Source organism: Somniosus microcephalus, chromosome 2 (genome assembly GCF_052327205.1).
Source record: "Somniosus microcephalus isolate GS21.2 chromosome 2, FLI_Smic_1.0, whole genome shotgun sequence".
In the NCBI taxonomy this organism is placed as follows: Eukaryota; Metazoa; Chordata; class Chondrichthyes; order Squaliformes; family Somniosidae; genus Somniosus; species Somniosus microcephalus.
In genome coordinates, this window is record NC_140988.1 from 292,090,485 (window position 1) to 292,117,577 (window position 27,093).

At 47.2% G+C, this 27,093-nt stretch overlaps 1 protein-coding gene across 2 annotated transcripts in view; it reads left to right on the forward strand.

Moving 5' to 3' along the window:
- LOC147123455 (GTP-binding protein Rit2-like) overlaps nucleotides 1-27,093 on the forward strand; it is a 538,426-nt gene that overhangs the window by 276,492 nt on the left and 234,841 nt on the right. For both annotated transcript variants that reach the window (XM_085973243.1, XM_085973234.1), the window contains exon 4: nucleotides 11,577-11,768. In XM_085973243.1, coding sequence (XP_085829369.1) covers nucleotides 11,577-11,768 — 192 coding nt within the window. The remainder of the gene's footprint in view (nucleotides 1-11,576; nucleotides 11,769-27,093) is intronic.

Genomic DNA, 27,093 nt, shown 5'->3' on the forward strand with positions numbered 1-27,093 from the left:
CAAGTACCAGTTTCAGGCATGCGAAGCGCATGTGCTAAAAACCGGCACTTGCGATCTGTCAAGAATCCTCTTGACAGATCATCCGCCTGCTCGGGAGATGGGTCTCCGCAGTCAGGGAGTTGCGCTTTCTGCACAACCTCCGCCCGCTGAAAACCTTAAGAAATCTTATGCCTGGTAATCTTACATGCGTTGTAAGCCTCCTCCTTCACATCTTACCTTACTCTAACTTCCCTTGCACCCTCTCCTATCCATCTTTGTCTCTGCACTGAATCACTTCAGTGTCCTGCCTATGCACCCCTTAGACTCGCTCTCACTGTCATGCAGTGACAACAACTAACAACGCACAGGGAGTTACCTTCCTCTTGGCACTTTACCCCATCTTCGTCTCTCTCAAAGCTTCTATGGTAGGAATTATTCACACTCACTCCATCCTGTGGCTGAAACATCGCTTGTGTCCCTCTTTGCAGGAAAAGATAGCCCACAAGAAGAAGGAGAGAGCAATGATTGGAGGAGGAACACCTACCCTAGCAACATTGACCAGTGCTGAGGAGGCTGCAAACAAGATTGTTGGCAGTGGTGAGGACTTGGAAGTAGGCGATGGAGAGACAGGCACACTGGAGGAAGCTGGTGACATAATAGAGTTTCATCCCTCTCAGAAAGTAATGGCATATGATGTTCATAGAGAATCACATTGTATCATCTGCTCAAAAGGAGGTGTCTGCTACATCAATATCAGTTGTCTAATTCAAGCCTTTACTCTCACACAGGACCATCAAGCGCCCCCCTCCCCACGATCCAGGACGAAGACCCGGACATGTCCTCAGAGGAACCTGAAGCCTCTGAGGGAGCAGCGTCACCAGGACTCAGCGCACACAGCACCAGCGCAACAACGCACACCTCGGTGGGGCCCTCATGAATTAGAGTAGTGTTGCCACCTGGTCTATAACAGCGCACAAGTGAGCATCAGCAGATGGTGGAGACAGCGACATCAGTGGAGAGTCCTCCTCGGAGGTCACAGGACTCTCCTAGCTCTGCTGAGCTGCATGCAGATGCTGTGCCTCTGGGGCCATCCAGAAAAAGAGCAGTTCGTGAAGTACAGCATAAAGTGCAGGTGTCTCTGGAAGGGTTTGCCTCCAGGGTTAGTGTGAGTGTGGATAAAATGGAGGACTCCATCTCTAACATCAGCACTGCCATGGTAGAGGCAATGGTGCATGAACGCACCACCATGGATAGGATGGCAACCTCTGTGGAAAGGATGGCTACCTCAGTGGAAAGGATGGCTACGGCCATGGAGGAAATAAGTCGCCAGAGTCAGGAAAACATGGTGACTGCTCAGAATGGAATGACATCTCTGGAGGAGCGATAGGCAGCTCTTGAGCAGAGAGACCAGAGCTTCATGGACGTCCTTTTGAGGAGGACTGCCAATGCAGATACAGGTCCTCATTTCCTCCTTGAAGTGCAGCAAGGTGCTCTCCTGCCACTGGCCAGCACTGAGGTGCGGCTGACCCATGAGAGGGATGTTGTTGGCAGGACAGAAGAAAGTGTGGGCTCCTCGCAAAGCGCTCGCACACCCATGCCACTACGGAGCCCTCGGTCAGAGACCCACTTTGCGGAGACAACTGAGATGGCCATTTCAGCCCCTGCACAGCCGCAGGATGAGCAGACTGTTGAAGAGCCCTCCTGAGCTCCCAAACCCAGAGGCGTCTAAGCAAGCGCAGCATCCTAGTCAGTAAGGTGCCTCTACATCTGCTGAAGCCGCAGGGGAAGCACCACATAGAAGCACGCGTAAGGGAAAGTTTAAGCACCTATAGTCACAAGGGGACTCACTTGGGTGATGTTTTATTTCCTTCTGACTGTTTTTGATATATTTTGTCATGTGTTAAAGATAAATTATGGCAAACAGTTGATTGTGTGGCCTAGGTGTTCTGGGAAATGGCAAAAGTGCATTGAAGGCTCAGGGCAACTTACATTTGTAATGCTGATGGTAAAAGTGATAGGAAATAAGAGGGTATAGCAGAGATGATGTATGACGTTGGACAAGTGTTGCCTGCAATTACTGAGCCATATGGTAGGCACCCATGGTTGAAGAATAAGCTTATGCTAATGTGGCATGGCAGTGTGCATATCCTGCTTGACGGGCAGCAGTGAACTGGAGGGATGCTGCATTGGTCACAACAGGGCATGCAAGGCGCCCCTCGTCCTCCTCCTCCTCCTCTTCCGAGGAAGATCTGCACTGAGCCATGCGGCTGCTACTCCTCCGATTATGAGGAACAGGATGAGAGGGCATAAATGTTTCCCATCCCCTTGCTATAGATTTCATTTGAAGCAACAAGCTTGCAAGCGCAGAGTCGAAGTGGCCTGAAATTATTCCATATTCAGGTTGTGGCGGCTCCACCGGGTGTCCCTTACACATATATAATGTATATAATTCACTTTAACCTAACTGTACGTGTATTACTTACCTGTTTGGGCCATTGCCCCTTTAACTTACCTGTGGGGGCCGTTGCCCCTTTAAGACGTGCCCTAGCGCGCTGACGTGACGTACGTGCAGCAGCCGTCGGCCCGACTCGGCTTTCCAGGTTGGCCGCCGGCACAGCCCGGCCTACCGCGACTTCGGCCGCATCGGCCGGCAGACATAAGCGACGCGATCCCCTGCTCGGCCTCCAGCTCCCGCTACCGCGGTCGCGACTTCGGCCTCAACAGCCAGCCTATGCACCGGGTGAACGCGCCGACTTATCGGCGCGGGTCACGTGACCGCCCCAAGCGCGGGCCAACGCACTAACGTCAGGACGCGGTCACGTGACACCCGAAGAGCGGGAAAAAGCGACCGAGCGTGATGACGTCATCACGCTTTCCCGAGGACTACGGACTCAGTCCTCGTGGAGTCCCCGTCGGGGTAAGACCTATCTCGCATTGCTCCTGTGTAAAGCCAGCTTAACTGTTGTATTTCGTCAGTTCCAGTTAATAAACAACTTAGTGATTATTCATCCGAACTCGAACTAAATTATTTAGTAGGCATTCGTCCCGAGAGGTCAATACGAATACCTACAATTGGTGACCCCGAGACCGTGAACGTTTTTCACGGCTGAAGCGCAGCCAACAACACCTCCAACGACGTGAGTATGGGCGCTCATCAATTCCTACACTGCAATTGATGATCCCGTATCCGTGAACGTCTTTCATGGAAGATACGCGCAACCTGAACCTCGTCTCCTCAGACGACAACCGACGAACAACCGACTCCGTGGACGGTTTTCACGGAGGAAGCACGCAGCCTGAACCTGGCGACCCCGTCTTTGCGAACGTATTCGCATGGGAAGCGCAGCCTGGAGGTGATCTCGTTTTTCACGGACAAAACAAACACACAGCCGGACCTCGATTTTTGTGAACGTTTTTCACAAAGGAAGCACGCCATGGCAGCACCAGCCGTTTCGCTATCGCTGCCGCACTTCAGGGAGAAACAACCGCCCTCGTGCTTGGTACAGGTAGAAGTCCAGTTCGCCGGGAGCAGCGATGGGGGGCAGACCACGCATTTGTTTCCCGTCCCCATAGTCGATTTTTCTACCGCCACGTGGGTCGTCCGCCTCTACGTCCAATGCAACAGCAAGTATAAATCTCTCCAAGTGCGGGGTACAGCACGTTCGGGCCCACAAGATCGGAGCGCGCCCGGCGGGGATACCACGAGGACTCACCCTCGCGAACCACGAGGACACACTCCGCGCGCAACGTGAGGACCCATCCCTCGCGCACCACGAGGACCCATCCCTCGCAAGCCACGAGGCTCCACCCCTCATGCAACACAAAGACTCGTTCCCCGCTGACAACGCACCAGCCCGTCGGCCTGCTGGTTGTGTTACCTATCATACTTGCCGGCGAGTAAGAGACGCGTGCCGCCTTCTCGGCAGTAGTTTCACTAAGTCAACAACAACAAGCAGCGTTGCCGCCCTTCCGGCAGTTTCCCCCCATCGAAAACGACACCGACCCGGTCTGCCCCACCCTTTCTCTGGTCCATCAGCACAAGGGTCCGGAGGAGATTCCTCTCCATAGAGCACGAGCTAGAAACAGGTTATAAGCTACAGCAGGTCGAAAGCCTGCACTCTGATTTTCACGACCGGACAAGCGCCGAAGATTAGCCTTCCTACTGGAACATTGACAGAAAACCTTCCGAAAGCAGGTTACTATTACTTCTGCTGTTCCATTGCTGATATCAAGCCTTGTAATATCCATAGGTTCTGCAAAACTGTGTTTACTGGCTATAAACAAGGCTTTCAAAACCAAAGAGAGCACCACTCTCCTGAAGATTGAGGGGGTTTATTGCCGCAAAGAAATTGAATTTTACCTGGGTATGAGAGGTGCCTACGTCTACAAAGCAAAGAACAGCACTGTCACTCCTGGTGGTAAACCACACAAGACTCGTGCTCATTGAAGCAGTGGCATGGTCCGTGCCATGTCTAGCAGTAACCTGCCTACCAGGGCTATGGGGCACAGGATTCGTGCGAAGCTGTGCCCATCAAGGATTTGAAGCACAGCTGCATGTCAATTGACAAAACATAGCAAATTTTTCCTAGTCGACCTGGTTAACTTCCAGTTCTTTTAGCCCAGTCCTCAGCAGACAAGTCAAGCAAGAGTCAGACACAGAGCTCAACATGCACACCCACTTGCTCAACCGCTTCCTCAATGTTGCTGCCTCACCAGCTATTGGTTTCAACCACTTTGGTAGGGGCAATCGAGGGGTAAAATTGTTGCGCCACCGTGTGGACAGTGACTTTTCCAATTGCCTTCCTCATGTAGAACTCGATTCGGTCACTCCCATCAGTGATGAGGATTCGAAAAAATGCGGCTCACGCAGGCCAGTGAACCTTTTAGTTCTACTGTCATCCTAAAAGCTCCTCCCCACTTCGAAGCATCTGAAATTCAAAAACGACTAAGGCTTCAATCAACATGCTCCGATTTGCAGCGCCATACATTGCATGGGAATATCCAAATCTAAAGTCTGTCCGTGAATTGATTTACAAACGTGGTTTCGACAGATCCAACATCAGCGCATCGCCTTCACGGCCAATGCCCTGACTGCAAAGCAGCTTGGAAAGTATGGCATAATTTGTGTTGGCGATCTGATCCATGGGATCTACACAGTCGGCAAGAACTTCAACATGGCCAACAATGTCTTGTGGCCCTTCACACTGCCCTCGCCACGTGGTGGCATGAACGGAAAGACAACACCTTTTGTTGAGGGTGGTGCTGCTGGTAACAGAAAAGACTGAATCCACAGAATGATCAGAGCTAGGAACTAAGGGCCTGCCCGTCTCCAGCTCCGATGCTCGGACAGCACCTGACGCGGGCCGACATTTGCCATCCTAGCCCGTTACATGCCAATGCTGTTTTTCAGCCACTCGCTCGCTGCGGCTGCCCATTCCCCCTTAACAAACGTAAACATCTACTGACGCAGCGAACATCGAGGACGGGTCCAACGGACAGCCCGCGGCCGCGAGCGGCCACGTGAAAGTTGCAGTCCGCACCGAGCACTGCTCTGCGTAGCAACGGCTCACTCTCCGTTGTGTGATCGTAATGCCACTATGGTATGCACCGTCCTGTGCGTGCCAGGCTCCCAACAATTATGCTTACCTGTCGGCGAGTTCACCAACCTCGCCCGTAAATTCCTTCTGGATCGCCCGGTTGGCTTTCCTGCAGAGTTCGTCAGAACAAGGACTTCTACCATCAACAGAGCAATCGCCCGCATCCACCCGACCTGCCCGTCACTCTGACACGGCCTGCTGTTTCGCACGTTTCCACGGTCCTTCGCCTGACGGATATGTTTTATTTGCCATGACGTGTGTAAGGATCCGCTGACGACCAGCATCTTCAGACCTCGCCTGCCAAGTTGAGTCAGTACACTCGCCGAGACCACCGGCTCGTCAGCCCATCTTTGGACTTTCGTTAAAGCGAATTCTGGGGGGGCGCATGTGGCGGTTCCACCGGGTGTCCCTTACACATATAATGTATATAATTCACTTTAACCTAACTGTACATGTATTACTTACCTGTTTGGGCCATTGCCCCTTTAACTTATCTGTGGGGACCGTTGCCCCTTTAAGACGCGCCCTAGCGCGCTGACGTCACATCACGCATTGCTGATGTCACGTCACGCATTGCGTGACGTACGTGCGGCAGCCGCCGGCCCGACTCGGCTTCCCAGGGCGGCCGCCGGCAAAGCCCGGCCTACCGCGACTTTGGCCGCATCGGCCGGCAGACATAAGCGACGCGATCCCCCACTCGGCCTCCAGCTCCCGCTACTGCGGTCGCGACTTCGGCCTCAACGGCCAGCCTACGCACCGGGTGAATGCGCCGACGTATTGGCACGGGTCACGTGACCGCCCCAAGAGCGGGCCAACGCACTAACATCAGGGCGTGGTCACGTGACACCCGAACAGCGGGAAAACGCGACCGAGTGTGATGACGTCATCACGCTCTCCCGAGGACTACGGACTCAGTCCTCGTGGAGTCCTCGTCGGGGTAAGACCTATCTTGCATTGCTCCTGTGTAAAGCCAGCTTACCTGTTGTATTTTGTCAGTTCCAGTTGATAAACAACTTAGTGATTATTCATCCGAACTCGAACTAAATTATTTAGTAGGCATTCATCCCGAGAGGTCAACACGAATACCTACAAGGTCACACTACAGATGGGTGTCAGCTTGAACAGTCAGAAGGTCAGCAGATGTGCAAAATATTATCCCATACCGACAACAGCAAAGCTGTTGCATTTGAATGTCAGCCATGTTTCAGGGGTGCTTTTAAAGTGCTCCACCAATGCATACAAATCATGTCCCCCAGCAACTCATCTCCTTGAACCTGGCCTGTTTCTGACAAGTCTGGAAGCAGGAGCCAGAAGCAGGAAAATGGGAATCCACTATGAAAATATGTTTAGCAAGGCAGACTCAGGACCCCATGAGGTCTCATGGCATCAAGTCAAACATGGGCAAGGAAACCTCCTGCTAATTATCACCTACTGCCCTCCCTCAGCTGATGAATCAGTACTCCTTCATGTTGAACACCAATTGGAAGAAGCACTGAGAGTAGCAAGGGCACAAAATGTCCTCTGGGTGGGGGACTTCAATGTCCATCACCAAGAGTGGCTCGGTAGCACCACAACTGACCGAGCTGGCCGAGTCCTAAAGGACATAGCTGCCAGACTGGGTCTGCGACAGGTGGTGAGGGAACCAACAAGAGGGAAAAACCTACTTGATCTTGTCCTCACCAATCTACCTGTTGCAGATGCATCTGCCCATGACAGCATTGGTGGAAGTGACCACAGCACAGTCCTTGTGGAGACGAAGTCCCGTCTTCATGTTGAGGATACCCTCCACCGTGTTGTGTGGCACTACCACTGTGCTAAATGGGACAGATTTTGAACAGATCTGGCAACTCAAAACTGGGCATCCATGAGGCGCTGTGGGCCATCAGCAGCAGCAGAATTGTATCCAACCACAATCTGTAACCTCATGGCCCGGCATATCCCTCACTCTACCATTACCATCAAGCCAGGAGATCAGCCCTGGTTTAACGAAGAGTGCAGGAGAGCATGCCGCGAACAGCACCAGGCATACCGAAAAATGAGGTGTCAACCTGGTGAGGCTACAACACAGGACTACTTGCATGCCAAACAACGGAAGCAACATGCGATAGACAGAGCTAAGCGATCTCACAACCATCGGATCAAATCAAAGCTCTGCAGTCCTGCCACATCCAGTCATGAGTGGTGGTGGACAATTAAACAGTTAACAGGAGGAGGAGGCTCCAAAAATATCCCCATCCTCAATGATGGTGGAGCCCAGCACGTGAGTACAAAAGACAAGGCTGAAGCATTTGCAACTATCTTCAGCCAGAAGTGCCGAGTGGATGATCCATCTCGGCCTCCACCTGAGGTCCCCAGCATCACAGATGCCAGTCTTCAGCCCATTCAATTCACTCCACGTGATGTCAAGAAACAGCTGAAGACACTGGATACTGCAAAGGCTATGGGCCCTGACAGCATTCCGGCAATAGTACTGAAGACTTGTGCTCCAGAACTAGCTGCGCCCCTAGCCAAGCTGTTCCAGTACAGCTACAACACTGGCATCTACCCGGCAATGTGGAAAATTGCCCAAGTATGTCCTGTCTACAAAAAGCAGGACAAATCCGACCCAGCCAATTACTGTCCCATCAGTCTACTCTCAATCATCAGCAAAGTGACGGAAGGTGTCGTCGACAGTGCTATCAAGCGGCACTTACTCAGCAATAACCTGCTAACTGACGCCCAGTTTGGGTTCCGCCAGGGCCACTCAGCTCCTGACCTCATTACAGCCATGGTCCAAACATGGACAAAAGAGCTGAACTCAAGAGGTGAGGTGAGAGTGACTGCCCTTGACATCAAGGCAGCAGTTGATTGAGTGTGGCATCAAGGAGCCCTAGCAAAACTGACGTCAATGGGAATCAAGGGGAAAACTCTCCATTGGTTGTAATCATACCTAGCACAAAGGAAGTTGGCTGTGGTTGTTGGAGGTCATTCATCTCAATCACATGACATCACTGCAGGAGTTCCTCAGGGCAGTGTCCTAGGCCCAACCATCTTCAGCTGTTTCATCAATGACCTCCCCTCCATCATAAGGTCAGAAGTGGGGATGTTCGCTGATGATTGCACACTGTTCAGCACCATTCGAGACTCGTCAGATACTGACGCAGTCCGTGTCCATATGCAGCAAGACCTGGACAACATTCAGACTTGGGCTGACAAGTGGCAAGTAACATTCGCACCACACAAGTGCCAGGCAATGATCATCTCCAACAAGCGAGACTCTAACCATCTCCCCTTGACATTCAATGGCATTACCATCACTGAATCCCCACTATCAACATCCTGGGTGTTACCATTGATCAGAAACTGAACTGGACCAGCCATATAAATACTGTGGCTACAAGAGCAGGCCAGAGGCTGGGAATTCTGTGGCAAGTGTCTCACCTCCTGACTCCCCAAAGCCTTTCCACCATCTACAAGGCACAAGCCAGGAGTGTGATGGAATACTCTCCACTTGCCTGGATGAGTGCAGCTCCAACAACACTCAAGAAGCTCGACACCATTCAGGATAAAGCAGCCCGCTTGATTGGCACTCCATCCACCACCTTCAACATTCACTTCCTCCACCACTGGTGCACTGTGGCTGCAGTGTGTACCATCTACAAGATGCACTGCAGCAACTCGCCAAAGCTCCTTCAGCAGCACCTTCCAAACCCGCGACCTCTACCACTTAGAAGGACAAGGGCAGCAGACGCATGGGAACATCACCACCTACAAGTTCCCCTCCAAGCCACACACCATCCTGACTTGGACCTGTATCGCCGTCCCTTCACTGTCGCTGGGCCAAAATCCTGGAACTCCCTTCCTAACAGCATTGTGGGTGTACCTACACCATATGGACTGCAGTGGTTCAAGAAGGCGGCTCACCACCATCTTCTCAAGGGCAATTAGGGATGGGCACTAAATGCAGGCCTAGCCAGCGACGCCCACATCCCATCAATGAATTAAAAAAAAAACTGCCTTAACTACCTGTCCCACTGGTTCCAGATGGGTCAGTTTGGGAGCGGTTAAACAGGCACTCACAAAAATCAGGTGGGGGCGGGATGGAGGCGGGTTAGTTTTTTTCTGATTTTCCCAACAGACCTGCCTCCAAACCCACTTCCTTAGGGCTATTAAAATCGAGCCCGAAGCCCCCAATCGGAAGTTTAGATGGCATAACTATTAGATATATGGTGCTTTAATGCACAGATTCATCACTTGTCGAAAGGGAGACAGCCATTGGAAGCTTGCATGTACTACTTTAAACATACTAATAAAACTACTTTAGTTACACTTTGAATGGTTTCCTGTGGATCACAAAAATAAGGTGGTGGAGCATCTACAAGCCATCAAAGTTGGGTTAAATTACAGTCCTCTTTCTAACACGCAATGATATTGACAAAGTTCTGTAAAAAGTAATAGAAATATAAAATCAAGTCCACTTATTTTGGGTTAAACAGAATCATGGATTTCAATCCCCAAAACTCCAGTAGAAATCGTGGAATAATATTTAGTAAAAATGGAATTTAATTTATTCAATCATAGTGAATCAGCAGCCTTGATTCTAACCCTTATAAGGCATAAACACCCCTCTTCTAAAATAGCATTTCATCGACTCACTGTGAACAACTCTGCTATAAATAAAGAGATAATACTACTCAGATATCAGAAGTAGGCTTGTTATTGTAATCTAAATTTCATACTATTAAATATACATATTTTAAAAAATTGAATAGAAATAAAATTTTTATTTTTCTTCCTCTTTTTTCTTTCATCCTATTATCTCTTCCTTTCCTAGTCTCTTTTCTGTTTTCTTTTCAGTAATTTAAACTTGAACTTCTCCCTTATATTATTTATTTTAAGCATTATTTCTTTGTATAAAAATGTAATCCTGTGTAACCCTGTGGGCCTGACCTTCATTCCTGAACAGGACCCACATCCATGAAATTTGAACACTGGATGAAAATCAGCAGTAAAAAAACGTATAGTTAATCAAGTGCTAGGCTGTCAAAGTTTGACCTGGTAATGTCATGCAAGTCATAATTTCAAACTAATTACATTTTTTATGCAATGCCAAATAATCCAAGTTCCCAGTGTTATCTCATTAACAGTGCCATAAAGGTTAAAGGTTGCTGGAATGTATTCAGAAATATTATATACAGTATTTTTTGTAAATACAAAAGAACCTGAGTCAGTTGAAGGGTGTGGCTGGTCATTTGCTTTCAATCCTTTTTGCCAATTTTCTTCCTTCCTGTCCTTAATGCTTGGTACAGTTCCACCCACCCTCTGGTTCCTCAGCATAAGGCAATTCTTCACATGCAAACTTAGACACTAACGCCCCAAAATTGCGTGACTCCACTCCCGATGCAGCGCCTTGTTCAACATGAGTGTAGATTGGAGAATCAGTCACAGAGTTAGCTCGCCTGATTGATGGTGTTCCACATTTTCTAGCCATTGATTTTAATGCCAGAAAATCAGGAGTTTCATATATCAGATGCACTGATATCCATGTCCGATTCTTCAATCAGCACTCTCATTGAACAAGCCTCTGCCCATGGAGTGGAGTGCATAATTTTGAGGCTTGAGTGTCAACAGTGAGTGAGTCCAATCCTATGAGGTCACTGGATGGCATTCAAGAGTGTAAGTGATGTTTTTTTTCCCTCATTAACATAAAACAGTGAGACCAATTGTAGCCCCCTTACCACAATCTAGCTGAGGCCAGTTAACACAACGTAGCCAAGCGATCAACCTGGAATCTTAATGCTTTATATGGCTCTGTTCTACAATAGCTAATCCAGTTGATCAGATCATTTCCAATAATGTGACGTGAGCAGGATGCTGATATTTTACTTTTGAAAGTGCATAAGTTAACATCTTACATTGCATAAGCATGTCTGAAGCCTGCTGTTAAGTGTCCTACACCTATAACACAGGGCTGAATTGTTATCAATGTTTTTCTCTTCTATTTTTGATATTTATTTCCAGGCAGAATTCACAGCCATGAGGGACCAATACATGCGAGGTGGAGAGGGTTTTATAATCTGTTATTCTATCACTGACCGCCGATCATTCCAGGAAGCTGCAGAGTTCAAGGAACTCATCTATCATGTTCGGCACACTTATGATATCCCAGTAGTTTTGGTTGGAAACAAAACAGACTTGGAAGAGTATAGGCAGGTAAGGAAGCTCTTCTTAGTAATAATACTGTTTGCGATGACCCCTCAGGAGCAATTGTAATTCACTGTGGATTTGAGGGTTTTGGTAATACCTCAAAACATCTTGGACTAAAAATTGAGTAGCACCCCATTTGGGGCACTAACTTTGCCGGGGCGCTACTTTTAGTGCCCTGGGAAAATTAGCGCCCCTGCGCCAGAAATTTAGTGGTTGTGCCCCAAGAGGGAAGCAAGGAGCTACTGGAAGCGCCCCACATCACTCTTGGGGCACTGCGAGTCAATATCGTGACACTACGTGCAGCAGCGCCATGCGCTGCGGCACGTTGCACCGCGGTATTGCAGGCCTTCCTCCCCTTCTTAAAGGGGAGGGGCCTTGTGCAGCATGACCCGGGGCCCAGCTGGACCTCTGGGAATTGGGAGTGCTGGCAAAAGAGCCCAGCACTCGAGAAGTGCCAGGCTCTTGGAGCGCAGCTGGCATTCCGCGGGGGGGGTGGCGGCATTTCAGCAGTCCAGGGACGGGTGCGCAGGCAGGTGCTGGCAGGCGGCCAGCAACAAAAATGGCCGCCCCGCACCTCGCCTTTAAAGAGCGCCTCCTCGGCCGCAGGTAGGCCCCCGTGACCCCGTCGGACATAGCTACTGGCGGTATGTCAGGGGGCGCTCCCGAAGATTGCGGCCGGGGTGCGAGCGGGGCGCTGTGCACGGCGATGATGTCATCGCCGGCAGCACAGCGCCGTGGGGCGCTTCCGGTTAGCACCACCGCTAACCTCCCGCTGAATTTCGCAGGAGGCGCCACGCCTGGGCGCTAGTTGCTTTGCGCCCTGTTAGCGCCCAGTTAGGGCGCTAACGGGAGGTGCAAAGCAACCCAATTTTTCCCCCCAGATGTCTATCAGATTGGAACATATTTTCTCCCTCATTAAAAGGATGAGTTATATTATATTGATATAATCCAAGTTAGCAAATAGCTTTCGTTTTAATCAATTGAGAAATCACCTAACCTGTCAGGAAAATATTTTTTTCTTCACTTAGTTTCAGCCTCTTGAAGCTTCCATTAATTTTCCATATCACATAAAATGTAATCATCACTGATAAACAACTGCTGTAATGAAATTATGAGGTTAAAATCAGCAGCAGGCAGAAGTTCTGGCTAATCCCACTTTTGCCCTCTCAAATTGGATTGTGGAATTTCATACTAGGATATTTATTTCCTTATTCCCACAACTGGAGAGGCCTATAACATGCTTGTATAATGAATGTTTTAGATCGATAAAGAGCCACCAGCCCATCCTACCTAATTAGAGTGATACTCGAACCAAAACATAATTGATAAGCACTACAAAGTGGCAGGGACTAGGATTTGATGATGGAGGATGCACTAAATAAACTGTCACTGTAGACTCTGGGCCAAGCAGGATAGGACCATGTACACATTGCCCAGCTGCCAATTCAGAGTTTTCTGCCAATACGCCAAAATGCAGCAGGAGGCCCCATTTAACCAACTGACCTTACATGCAAAATTAAAGTTAAACAAGCTGGGAATTGGTTCTGCAGAGCTTGAAAAAAATCCCTCTATCAAAATCATGGACAGGCACATCGGCATCACTTTGTCAGGCCAACCAAAAGTGTGAGCGATACAACAAAGCCCTGGAGGGTGACAGTTAGAACTGCGTTGTATTTTGTTGTGTTTGCCTTCGACTATAATGGGTTGTGGGATGCAACAAGTCACATGATACAAAAGATGATATCTGATGTGTAGTTATACTGCTACAGGCTGAAAGAGTAGAACACATGCCCATGGAATTTCCAAGGACAGAAAGCTCTTTGACCTCGTTTTTACGAGTGGTGGGATTCCAATGAATTGACAATCCTATGGAACTTGATCTCGTCCACAGAAGCAAAACTTGGTGCAGGCTTGGATGGACTAGACAAGAACATGGGTCATAATAGTGGTAATCCTGCTTTACCTGGCAAAGCAAAAGAAAGTAGTTAGAACTGCTCTGTATTTTGTTGTGTTTGCCTTTGACTACAATGGGTTGTGGGATGCAACAAGTCACATGATACAAAAGATGATATCTTGATGTTTAGTTATACTGTGCGAGAGATTTAGATGAGACTTGCCATTAATGGGAGGTAACATTGGAGATCACTGGCATTAAAGTGTATATGGGCAAAGTATGACTGTAGATCCAGGACAAAGTAAGATGTCTGTGTGTTGATGATACTTTTGAAACCAGCTACCTTCTGAATTTTTTTTTAATTCGTTTATGGGATGTGGGCATCGCTGGCAAAGCCAGCATTTATTGCCCATCCCTAATTGCCCTTGAGAAGGTGGTGGTGAGCCGCCTTCTTGAACCGCTGTGGTGAAGGTACTGCCACAGTGCTGTTAGGGAGGGAGTTCCAGGATTTTGACCCAGCGACGATGAAGGATCGGTGATATACTTCTAAATCAGGATGGTGTGTGACTTGGAGGGGAACTTGGAGGTGGTGGTGTTCCCATGCGCTGCTGCCCTTGTCCTTCTAGGCGGTAAAGGTCGCAGGTTTGGGAGGTGCTGCCGAAGAAGCCTTGGCGAGTTGCTGCAGTGCATCTTGTAGATGGTACACATTGCAGCCATGGTACACCAGTGGTGGAGGGAGTGAATGTTTAAGGTGGTGGATGGGGTGCCAATAAAGCAGGCTGCTTTGTCCTGGATTGTGTCGATCTTCTTGAGTTATGTTGGAGCTGCACTCATCCAGGCAAGTGGAGAGTATTCCATCACACTCCTTACTTGTGCCTTGTAGATGGTGGAAAGGCTTTGGGGAGTCAGGAGGTGAGACACTCACCACAGAGCTCTTGTTGCCACAGTATTTATGTGGCTGGTCCAGTTAAGTTCCTGGCCAATGGTGGCCCCCAGGATGTTGATGGTGGGGAATTTGGTGATGGTAATGCTGTTGAATGTCATGGGGAGGTGGTTAGACTCTTGCTTGTTGGAGATAGTCATTGCCTGGCACTTCTGTGGCGTGAATGTTACCTGAATATAAATTGATTTCAGCTATTCTGCAGCCATCCCATTTAGAGGTTTACCAAGTTACGTTTGGGTGATCTCAACTCAATTGTCAATGAAAGTAATCTGCAGCATTAAAGTGTCCATAATCTGGAATGTCAGTCAGAGAGGCCTTAAGTATAGCTTGTGTAGGGCATAAAAATGTTTCGCTAGTATATTGAGAATGTTCTCATAAGCTGGGTATGCAGATTTGTCACTCCAAAGGCTACCACTGAGTTTGAAGTCTGAATCTGCCTAAATGATCATCCCAAACAATTATTCTCTAGAAGTATTAAGCAGCAGGATCATTATGTTCCAGGTAAGAATGTCCAGTGTATGAGGCATTTGATAAGATAATAGTATATTTCACTTAATCTTATAAGGATGAGTTTAGAATTTTAGATTTAAATTAACAATAAAATATAATTTTTGATTCGATTTCAGAAATAATAAAAATAATGTTGTATTTGTGGCTCCGTTTATAATAAAATCTCTGTTATAGGGCTGGATTTTCATTCAGGGGACGTGATGGAGGTGGGACTACAACTTTCGGGGTTGTTCTCCCGCCTCCATCGAGATGTGGCCAATCCATGTGATTTTAACTTGATTGACCTTGTTGAGCCCACCCAGCGGGCTCAGCAGGCCAATTACGGGCCACCCGGCAACAGGTGACGTCACAGACTGAAATTTCATCTGTCAAGAGGTTTTGACAGATGAAGTATCAGTATTTGAAAGCTCTTTGAAGCAGTCAAACACTGACAGTCTTACTTCTAACATGAGTCCTTCTCCACAGACTCAGTTAGAAATCTCCTGCACAGAAAGCTGATGCTGTCACTTTTGACAGTTCGCAGCCATTCTGCTTTCTGTGGCGGTGAGATGAGGGACTCCCGAGACCTAAAGGAAGGAAGACTGTAAAGGTAAGAAAAGGTAATTTAAACTTCTTTAAACACTTTAGACACACCAAACACACTTACCTTTGCACTCATGCACACATCACTCACCTGAACACCGACATCTCGACCCCTCCAAGTCCTTCAACCCGACGGCCCGCCTCGCAAACTTGGCGTGGTTTGGAGCCGTCGGGAATCCCACACTTCAACCTTAAAAATAGGGATTAGGCTAAAAACTGCCTGTTAACTACCTGTTAACAGGCAGTTAACTGGCACTAATGCCCTTCCCACCTCGGCACAATGAAAATCCTGCCCATAATGTCCAGAATTATATGCTTCACATAAGTAATAATTTGAATAGAGATTCATAACCAAACAATTCCTTATATTGTGTATGCAAGTATGTGTTGGGGAACATTATTTGTATGTAAATTTTATTGCCAACTCGTGAGTTATTTTAATATTTTATTCATTGCTTTTCATATGATTTCCCCAGTCATTTTGCTGTTTGTCGCCACCACAGGCACTGATGTGTATTATGTTGTCTTCTTGGTTTGTTTCAAGGGTGAGTCTGAAGTCCTAGGGGTGAATTTCCTCTGGGCTTCTCCCTCTCCGCCCCAGTAACTTTGGCGGAAACCCCACTTACACACGTGAACAGGCTTTACACTGAAGTTAGGGAGAGGTAGCGGGGGAAGCCCAGAGGAAATTCACCCCTATAGTGAAAGCATTGAGAATGTAGAAAGGGTCAAAAATTTGAAGTCAAATGAATGAAGCAGTAATGGAGTCATAATCAGGATTCATTAACCAAGCGATAGTAATCATTTTGTATTTCATGGGGTGTAAAATAATTATGCACCACTCTGCAAATATGCTGCACTCTTTAAAGTGCTTTAATTAAGCAGCAATGAATGTGGTTGCATATTGTCTTGTCAATGTGAGGATATGTTCAACTAGTTACGGCTGCAACCAAAAGTCCAGTCTGTTTTCCATCTGGCAAAATATTGCACACAAAATCCTTTACTGCTTCTCCATCATGAAGTTTTGATTCTAAAGTTGCATTTTTTTTAAGCTTCACATAGGGAGGTCAATTTTACAATTGTACTCTTTCCGATCCAGAGCCACATGCAACAGTAGCCTATATCAACAATTCAGGCAGTGAGATCGCTGCATCCAATTCGCAGCTCATGTGATTTTCTGTCTATTAAAATTAATGGACAAATTTGTGTGGGCCACAAATTGGGCACATTGGCCTCTGGCCCTTAATTCCCAAGAGCAATTCTGTTGCACAAAGCTGTGCCCCGAGGGCACTAAATCATAAAATTCACCCAGTGCATTCCTCAGTATTAGTGGCTGAATCCAGCATGACAGCAATAGTGTTCCTCATCATAAAGTAGCCTGAACCCTACCTCTCAACTTGCCAGGGGTTGAAAAGGCAAATCTCAGGCTGGTGATTAGTGTGAGTATGATTTTCTGGAGAACTAATAACTCAGCTGATTTTTCTGTATTCGGTGGCATTGCTGCATTTTTGAAAGTTGCTGTTTAATGGAATCAAAGGTCCCGATATTTACGGGCCACATGTTCGGAGCGGGGGTGGGGAGAGGATTTCCTGACGCAAAACCTGGAAGTATGGGTTTCCCAGACATCCTGCAACTATTAACTTCAGGATATCTTTTAAAATAGTTCTGCAGGTTTCCTGCTTGACAGCTAGCCTGATTGATAGGGAGAGATTGAGGGCGGGAGGGGTCTGGTGGTGGTGGGGAGGAAGAGGTCACGGGAGGCTGTAGAGCGTGGTCGGAGGAGGCAGAATATGTTCGGGAGGCAAGATGGTAATGGGGGAGCGAGATGGTAGTTGGGGAGAGAGATGGTGGTCAGGAGGGACAAGATGGTGGTTGGGGGGCAAGATGGTGGTCGGAGGGGCAAGATGGTGGTCAGGGGAGAGAGATGGAGATCGGAGGATGTCCGTCGTGAGGAGGTTCATATCGAAGCCTTGGTCTCAGAGAAGGTTCACCATTAACCTGCTTCTCCTGCAGCTTGCTACTGACCTGGAATACTGCATACAGTTTTGGTGTCCATACTTAAGAAAGGACATACTTGCTCTCGAGTCAGTACAAAGAAGGTTCACTCGGTTAATCCCGGGGATGAGGGGATGGACATATGAGGAGAGGTTGAGTAGATTGGGACTCTACTCATTGGAGTTCAGAAGAATGAGAGGCGATCTTATTGAAACATATAAGATTGTGAAGGGGTTGGATCGGGTGGATGCGGGGAAGATGTTCCCGATGATGGGTGAAACTAGAACTAGGGGACATAGTCTTAGAATAAGGGGCTGCTCTTTCAAAACTGAGATGAGGAGGAACTACTTCACTCAGAGGGTGGTAGGTCCATGGAATATGCTGCCCCAAAAAGCTGTAGAAGCTACATCATTACATAAATTTAAAACAGAAATAGACAGTTTCCTAGAAGTAAAGGGAATTAAGGGTTACGGGGAGCGGGCAGGAATTTGGACATGAGTCTAGGTTCGGATCGGTCATGGCCCTGTGGGTAGCGGAGCCGGCCCAGGGGCCGTGTAGCCTGATCCTGCTCCTATTTCGTGTGTCTAATTCTGTTAGATTCAGGAGATGGTTCTGTGATAGTGGATTGGCGGTTAGGATCAGATCAGCCATGATCTTATTGAATGGCGGAGCAGGCTCGAGGGGCCGATTGGCCTACTCCTGCTCCTATTTCTTATGTTCTTATGACAGCTTAAAATGAATGCTGATTTTTAAAGGCTGCACCTAAAGTTTTCTGTGCCTCCCCGCACACTCCTCCCATGATACACAGGAGTTGCGTGACACCAGCTCCAGTGAGGATACATGTGATCTCACCCATGAATTATGGTTGGGTCAGTACTGGACTCTATCAGTGGGAGTAAGTACTGGATTAGCAACATTTCTTTGGGGCAGCTGGCCGCAGGCAATTCCAGAGCTAACCAACAGCAACCCTATTTAGTAATGGTTATCAGATACTGGATTATCTTGCGTCATTATAAGATTTCCATTCAGTCTTTGACAGCGAGTAGAGACTCACAATAGACCTTGATTACAGTACATAAAGCGAGTTTATTAAATAAATCATGAAGAAGCGACATCTAACAGTGATATAATGCTGTAATGAGTTCACTGTAATCCTGGCATCTACGCCCTCAGAAAGGTAGAAGAACAAATAAATCGCAGCTGTAAAAATTAATCTGAACATTAATTGAATTGGATTCCTATCTAAGTAATTTACATATATTTATGAGCCAATCTGGAATTTTCTCATTAAACTGGGGGTGGGGGAGTCCTGGGGGGAGGTGGGGCGGGTGCACGCTCTGGCAGCCAACGGAAAGAATGTAGTGGGTCGAGGAGGAGCATTTGTGGTCCTCCTAGTCCACATATATCATGTAAAAAAGACCACTGGTTTTGTCACTCTCTGCACACTGCCCAATGGAAGAACAAAATTCATCGGAGTTCTCAATGGCCTAGAAATTCATTATAGCCACTTTTGGGGCGGTAAAGTCGGGCGGCCGCTAAAGTTTGCGCCCGGCGCAAAGCCGAGGCCACTTCGCCGATATTCAGTTGCATCGCCCTAAGAGGTTGCTGCTGCGCTAAAACAGACGATGCACGACTATCATTAGGCGCTAAGCCGGCAGCCCGGGGCGCTAACACCGGAAGTTGGGCGCAGGGCAGGTGCGGCGAGCTGCTGATTGCCGGCAGACACTCTGGCTCCGGTGAGCTCTTAAAGGGGGAGGGTGGATTTGTTTTTTTGACAGGCCGGGACTAGTGTATCATCATCATCATCATCATCATCATCACCTCCTCCTCCTCCTCCTCCTGTTTCCAAACGGCTGCCTTTTCTACTGCAGGAGTGCCCTTTAATTTGCGCTCCCCGCGGCCCGCCTCGGCTGTGTACCGTTCCACTTCACAGTCGTTCGGGCCGCCAGGCGCACAATGGGGTGGCGCCAGTGAAGTTCCGGTTCCGGGCGGCGCGAGTGAAGTTCCGGGCGCACAAAGGGCGTTGCACAACAAAATGATGTCATGATCTGCGCACGCAGATGAGCGCGCGCAATGACTTTGCGCCAGCGCTAAATCTCTACTGAAGTTGTGGCGAGGCGCAGATCACGCTGCGCCCGGGCGCTAAGCGCCTAGCGCTCGAGATCTACTCCTCCTAAGGCGCTAATGGCTGGCGCAGCCAACTGAATTTCTAGGCCAATGTGTCTTAGGAACCCAATCGAAATATATTAGAGGCTCCTATCTGTTTCAGACAGGAGCCCTGGCTACCTAAATTGAGGCCCGCTCGGAAATCGCATCAGCCAGGCCTTGGGCGACAAGTGAGCAGTAGGTTGTAAAAACCCATCTGGTTCACTAATGTCCTTTAGGGAAGGAAATCTGTCGTCCTTACCTGGTCTGGCCTATATGTGACTTCAGACCCACAGCAATGTGGTTGACTCTTAACTATCCTCTGAAATGGCCTACCAAACCGCTACAAAGAAGTATACTGCAGCAGTTCAAGAATGCGGCTCACCTTCTTCTCCACCACCTTTTTAAGGGCAATTAGGGATGGGCAATAAATGCTGGCCTTGCCATCGAAGCTGACATCTGTGAACGAATAATGAAAACATTATTTCATATCCTCCTTTAGTACACCTACAATCTCATTTTCACCAGCATTTGTAAAAAACAATATGCAGAATATTTATTTATTATCTCTACCATGCCTTCATCCTTTACAATAAGATAAAGAACCTAGGAACAGGAGTAGATCATTTAGCCCCTCGAGCCTGTTCCGCCAGGCAATGAGATCATGGCCGATCTGCAACCTAACACCATATCCTTTGCCCCATATCCCTTAATACCTTTGGTTAACAAAAATCTATCAATCTGAATAGGTCCCTCCTTCATCACTGAGAGCTCCCAGCCTATCTTTAACCATTACTTTTTATATGCTAATAAAAACCCTTCTTATTTCCTCTTATATTATCCGCCAGCCTTCTTTCATATTTTCTTCTGACCCTTCTAAATTCCCTTTACACCTCTCCACTACTCTTCTTATTTCCATCACAATTTACTATCGTAAGCCCTCAGGGTTTATCAGCGTTAAAATTGCAGTTTAGTTTAGTTATAGAGGTATTCATTTAACATTGTTGTTTACAGGCATACAGTAGCATAATGATGATGAATTCAGCAGGACGACAGCCTGCTCCTGAATTGCGGTGCCGTCAGGGCCTTTTTAGCCAGCTCTCGCACCCACCTGAAACAAGCTTCGAATCCTCAGTTCAATATTGAAATAAGGGTCCTGTGCCCATTTTCAGGAAATTCCTTAAGACAAGTCGGAGCGTGCATTCATTTTTCAGGCTCTGCAGTGGCCTAAAGAGCGGCCGAAGAAACCAATAGGTAAGTTTTTTTAAACTTGCCTTAATGTAGAGCAGGAGGAGCAGGGGTTTTCCTTCTGTCTCCAGATAAATACTGCAGACCATTACCAGCCCATACACACTCCCATCCAGTTTTCCCCTCCCCCCCACTCGGACCTACCTACGGGCTGGCACGGCATCCAATCTGGCTGAAATTTGAAAGGCCCAGACCATGAGTTGTGTCGTGATACCTAATTGGCTGCCGCAGCTCACTGGATTTATTCCAATGAGGCCTGAGGATGAATTTAAGACCACTGTTTTGGCACTCGTTATTAAGTCCTGTCTAATTTTGGCTTCATACTCTCTCTATTTATCTACAAAACTCTATTCTTTAATGTACTTTTTCTCGCTTTGTAGTGGCGCTTCGTAATTTCCAAACATGCAGCCACTGAGCTTTGAGGCTTTAGCAACGAGTAGACGCGTGTCGAAATAAAACGTTCCAAACCATAACTTTGTCTTTAAACTGTTTACTGTAACACCTTACAAACAGAATTACAAAGCAAAACACGTTTAAACGAATACGGTCAAAAACTGTATTGCTCCAGCCCTCAAAGCTTCTGCCTTCTCCAGCCTCGTGGTGCTTGAGCTGTAAAATGGCTGGATACCATGTGACAAGCTTAAGGACTGTACCATTGTAACAAGAATAAAAGGGGTCACCCAGCCTATACTATTGTAACAAGAAAAGAGGGGGTTTCTCAATACAATAAGTCAGTCAGATAAATTAACTGTATTATACTATTTAAACAATATTTTAAAGTATTTTCTTTCTTAAACTTTCATGACTCTTACACGCTTTATAGATATATATTAATTTTGTACTCTATCTCCAATTAGAAGATTTCCCACTATTGATATGCTGACCTGTTTGCTTACATTTCTGCCCAGTTAATGTGGGTCAGATCCTTTCTTACCTCACAGAACTTTTCCTTTTTCCAATCCAGCAACCTTATCTTTGACTCTGCAGTATCTTTTTCCATTTTTTACTTGAACTAATTAGTCACATTCCCCAATTGTTCTCCTACTCTCACATCAGTTATTTGCCCCACTTCATTTCCCAGAACTGAATCAAAGCATTTAATCATCGCCCCTGAAGCGGCCGACCGCCCGATGCACGCCTCCTGCAGCTGTTGGTGTTTTCGACTGGCGCTGCTGCAGAGGGCGAAAATCAATTTCAGGTCCGGGGCACTACCGAGGCGATGCGCATGGCGATGACATCATGATCTCCGAGCAAAGGGGATCGGGGTGCAATGCCGTAGTGCCGCCGCAAAACTCCTGCCAAATATGGCAGGAGTCGATGTCAGCGCCGCACCCGGTCACAAAGCCATTTGCGCCCCATTAGCGCCCCTCCCATTAGCGCTAACGGGAGGCGCAAAGGCACCCAATTTCACCCCCATTAAGTTCCCAGTACTATACAAACATAAACCACATCTCTGTTTTGGACTGGTTTCTTTACATTTTATTGGAGTAGTGGCTTGGTTAAAAAGTTGTTAAAGTGTGTAAGGAGTGCAGGGAATGTTGCTGGACATTTGCAAGGCTTTGGCTGTTAAAGGGAGGCCTCTGAGAACACCACTTGCTCTAGTTGCAGTCCCTCTTGGGCTGTAACATCAAATGGAGATAAAGCAGAGTCAGCAAAGGTGACAAACTGCTCACAGAGTGAGGAGGAAGCAGAAGAGGAGGAAGCAGAAGAGGTAAAAGCAGAAGAGGAGGAAGCGGAAAGAAGGAGGTGTTACATTGTTATAGTATCACATCGTTAAATGGAACTAATTTGGTATGGAACTACTTTGGTATGGTGTAGTTATATTGCTATGTGGCACACTGTGCACGGGCAGTGCACAGTGCAGCGTCGGACATCTTGTATCACTCCGTACCATGCGGCAGCACTGTAACAAAAGCAAGAATACAGCTAAGTAAAAGCACTAACTAAAATGAACTAAAAGTGTCTGCAATATATATATAGTATAAGAACACAAGGAGACACAACATGGTGGCAGCGGTATAAGTGAGTACAAATTCTGCTATATGAACTACGAATAAGACAAAAAGTGATTTTATGAGCTGATTGTGAGTGCCGGTGTCTGCTGTGATTGAAAGTGAATCATACGGGAAACTAAAATGACGGCTGCCGCTGCACTGACTGTGCAAATGCAACCCCTCGTGAACTGGGAAGCCGACGATATAGTAGAAGCATTCCGCAAGTTCAAACAGAAATATGAGCTTACATTCAAAAGCTTCCTGAAGGGTACTACCAACGAGGAAAAGGTTAGTTACATTCTGTTGTGGACAGGAGAAAAAGGCCTAGATTTGTATAATAGCTGGAGTTTGACTGAAGAGGAAAAAGAAAACCCAGCGACAATTTTTGATAAATTCAGCAACCATAGAGCCTAAATCCAATCACCGTATACACAGATACAAATTCCAGAGTCTAAGACAGGAACCCGGTGAAACAGCTGACAATTTCCTGACAAGGCTGAGAAATGAAGCCAGCAAGTGTAAATTTAAGGAAATGGAGGAAAGGCTTGCAGACCAGCTAATATGGGGGTCAGCGCATGTAGAGGTACAAAAAGCCCTGATAGGAAAAGAAAAGCTCAGAATAACAGAGGCTATAGATACTGCGAGAGCTCATGAAGCCATGAAGCAGCAAATGAAAACGCTGATTTCTCAAACGGCTGACATGCGGACGGCTTCTGAGATGGACAACAGAGTGGATGCAGTGAGAGAAAAGTACAACACACAAAGACATGCACATGACAACGGGGGAAACATGTGCAGAAATTGTGGAAGACTGCACGATTACACAGACAAGAGGAAATGTCCAGCATATGGAACAAGCTGCAATGCATGTGGCAAACTAAACCACTGGGAAAAGAGGTGTAGAACGAAGAAAGGAGGAACATACATCAAAAACAAAGGCGGACAGCAGAACCAGAGAAAGAAACACAATATCCATGCCATGGATGAGCAGGATGATGATGATGATCACGACAATGCACTAAACATCAAAACCATAAAGATACAGCTTCACGAGATGTCCAGAGCGGAAAATACTCCGAGGAGAGAATTGCGCACCATCATCCAAATCAGAAAAAAGGTCAAAGGTCGGCCCACAACCATCAACTTAAAGTTGAAGCTGGACACAGGGGCTCAGAGCAACATTCTCCCATTGAGACTGTACCAGCAGATCTTTCCCGAAAACCTGAGAGAAGATGGCTACCCGAAAAGCGGTTGTTTAAAGGCAAGTAATGTCACGCTGACAGCATACGGGGGGAGTGAGATTAAACAACTCAGAATAACCTTTATCAAAGGGACACATAAAAGAAAGAACATCAACTGCATGTTCTATGTCACCGACACTGAGGGGCCAGCGATCCTGGGATTAAACAGCTGCGAGAAGTTGAGATTGATCTCAGTGCATCACGAGCTGACGGAAACGTCACTGAAGATAGACAGCAACACCCCACTGGAGAACCGCCCACAAATCAAGAGTAAAAAAGACTTGATAGACATGTATCCGGAACGTTTTGATGATACAGTGGGATGTTTCGGAGATTTCCAATACCACATCACCATCGATCCAGAGGTAAAGCCCGTTATCCATGCTCCACGAAAAGTACCCATCGAGCTGAAGACAAAGCTTGAAAGAGAGCTAAAGGAGATGAAAGAAAAGGGAGTGATCGTAAAGGTCACTGAACCCACAGACTGGGTAAACTCAATTGTGGTACGAGAAAAGCCAAACGGGCATCTCAGAATATGTTTGGACCCCAAAGATCTAAACCAGGTGATAAAGAGGGACTACTATCCCACCCCAACGCTAGAGGAGATTATGCCATCACTGGCAAGAGCCAAGGTTTTCTCAAAACTAGATGCCAGAAATGGATATTGGAACGTGAAGTTGGATGAGGAATCAACAACACTGACAACATTCAACACACCATTTGGGCATTACAAATTCCTGAGGCTACCAATCGGGTTAAAGGTCAGTCAAGATATCTTTCAACAGAAAGTAGACGAGACATACAGAGGCTGTGAAGGAGCTATAGGAATAGCTGATGATATTCAGATCTATGGAGCAGATGAAAGAGACCATGACACGCACCTACATGAGGCCATGGAGCGCACCAGGAAGGCTGGCATCAAGTTAAATGCAGATAAGTGCATAGTTAAAGTCAAGGAATGCCAATTCTTGGGTATGATTTGCACACCAAAGGGAGTCAAGCCAAGTCCAGAGAAGAGTGCGGCGATTGCTGAAATGAAACCACCCAAAGATAAGAAAGAGCTGAGGAGTTACCTCGGCTTGGTCCAATACATGAGTTCTTTCATCCCACACATGTCAGAACATACAACAAATCTCAGAGAGCTATTGAAAGAAGACGCCGAATACCAATGGTCTGAATCACACAAAAGTAATTTCAAACAACTTCAAGAACTGTTGTGCAAGGAAACAAGTCTGTCATATTATGACAGAAGAAAACCAGTCACTCTGCAAGTAGACGCTTCTACCAGAGGACATGGGGCAGCTCTGGTGCAGGAAGGAAAGCCGATAGCTTTCACATCAAAGGCCTTGACGTCAGCCGAGATGAGATACGCCAACATAGAAAGAGAACTATTAGCAGTAGTGTACAGATGCGAGAAATTCCATACATACCTATATGGCAGGTGATTTACAATAGAGAGTGACCAGCGTCCACTAGAACAGATCTATAAGAACAATCTGTGCAAAGCGCCTGCAAGACTGCAAAGACTACTCCTAAGACTCCAAAGCTATGACTTCACGCTTAAATATAAGCCAGGAAAGGAAATGGTGCTAGCAGATGCGTTGTCTCGATTGTCACCATATGAGAAACACGAGGTGGAGGGCCTAACAGTAAAAATCCACCACCTAGTGAGTGTTACCCCTACAAAGCTCAGTCAAATCAGAGATGAGACTAGCAAAGATGCGGAATTGCAACTACTCACACAACAAGTAATACAGGGGTGGCCGGAGAGAATCCAGCAGGTACAGGTGACAATTCGTTAATACTGGACGATTAAAGACGATATTGCAGTAGAAGACGGTATTCTTCTTGTTGGATCGAGGATCATCGTGCCAAAGACGATGCAGACACAACTTCTCCATCTCATACATGAAGGCCACATGGGAATGGAGAAATGCAAGCTGAGAGCCAGATCAGCTGTATACTGGCTAGGCATATACAAAAATATTGAACAGATGGTCTCTGCATGTGGTATATGCCAGAAATACAGAAATGCACAACAGAAAGAGGAGATGATACCGAGTGAAATACCGTCAAGACCATGGCACACTGTTGGGGCAGATCTCTTCATGTGCAATCAAGAATGGTATCTCATAGTGGCAGATTACTATTCCAAGTTTCCTTTTGTGAGAAGGATGAAAGACTTGAGAGCCACAACTACCACCAGGATTGCAAAGAGCTTGTTTGCTGAACAAGGAATCCTGGAAAAGGTCATCTGTGACAATGGAACCCAGTTCACATCGAGTGAATTCAGAGCTCTGGCAGAAAAGTATGGGTTCAAAATAGTAACCTCATCCCCACATTTCCCAAGGGGACACGGGTTCATCGAAAGACAGATCCAGACTGTCAAGAGAACGCTCATCAAAAGTAGTGAGATGGGGGAAGACCAAGACCTTGCCCTCCTATCACTCAGATCAACACCAGTGAAAGCAGACATGAAATCACCTGCGGAATTGCTGAATGGGAGGAAGTTTAAGACTACACTACCAGCAAAAATACATCCTCCCCAGGACCAGGAGGACTTCAGACAAAAGCTGGCAGAAGCACAAATAGTAGGAAGCAAACATTATGATAAACATGCAAAGACGCTACCAGAATTGTTGAATGGACAATCAGTGCATGTGCAAGACCCAGTGTTGAAAACCTGGAATCCAGCCAAGGTCATTGGAAAAGCTGACACTCCAAGATCCTACTTCGTAGAGACTGAACCTGGTAACCAATACAGACGGAACAGACTCCACGT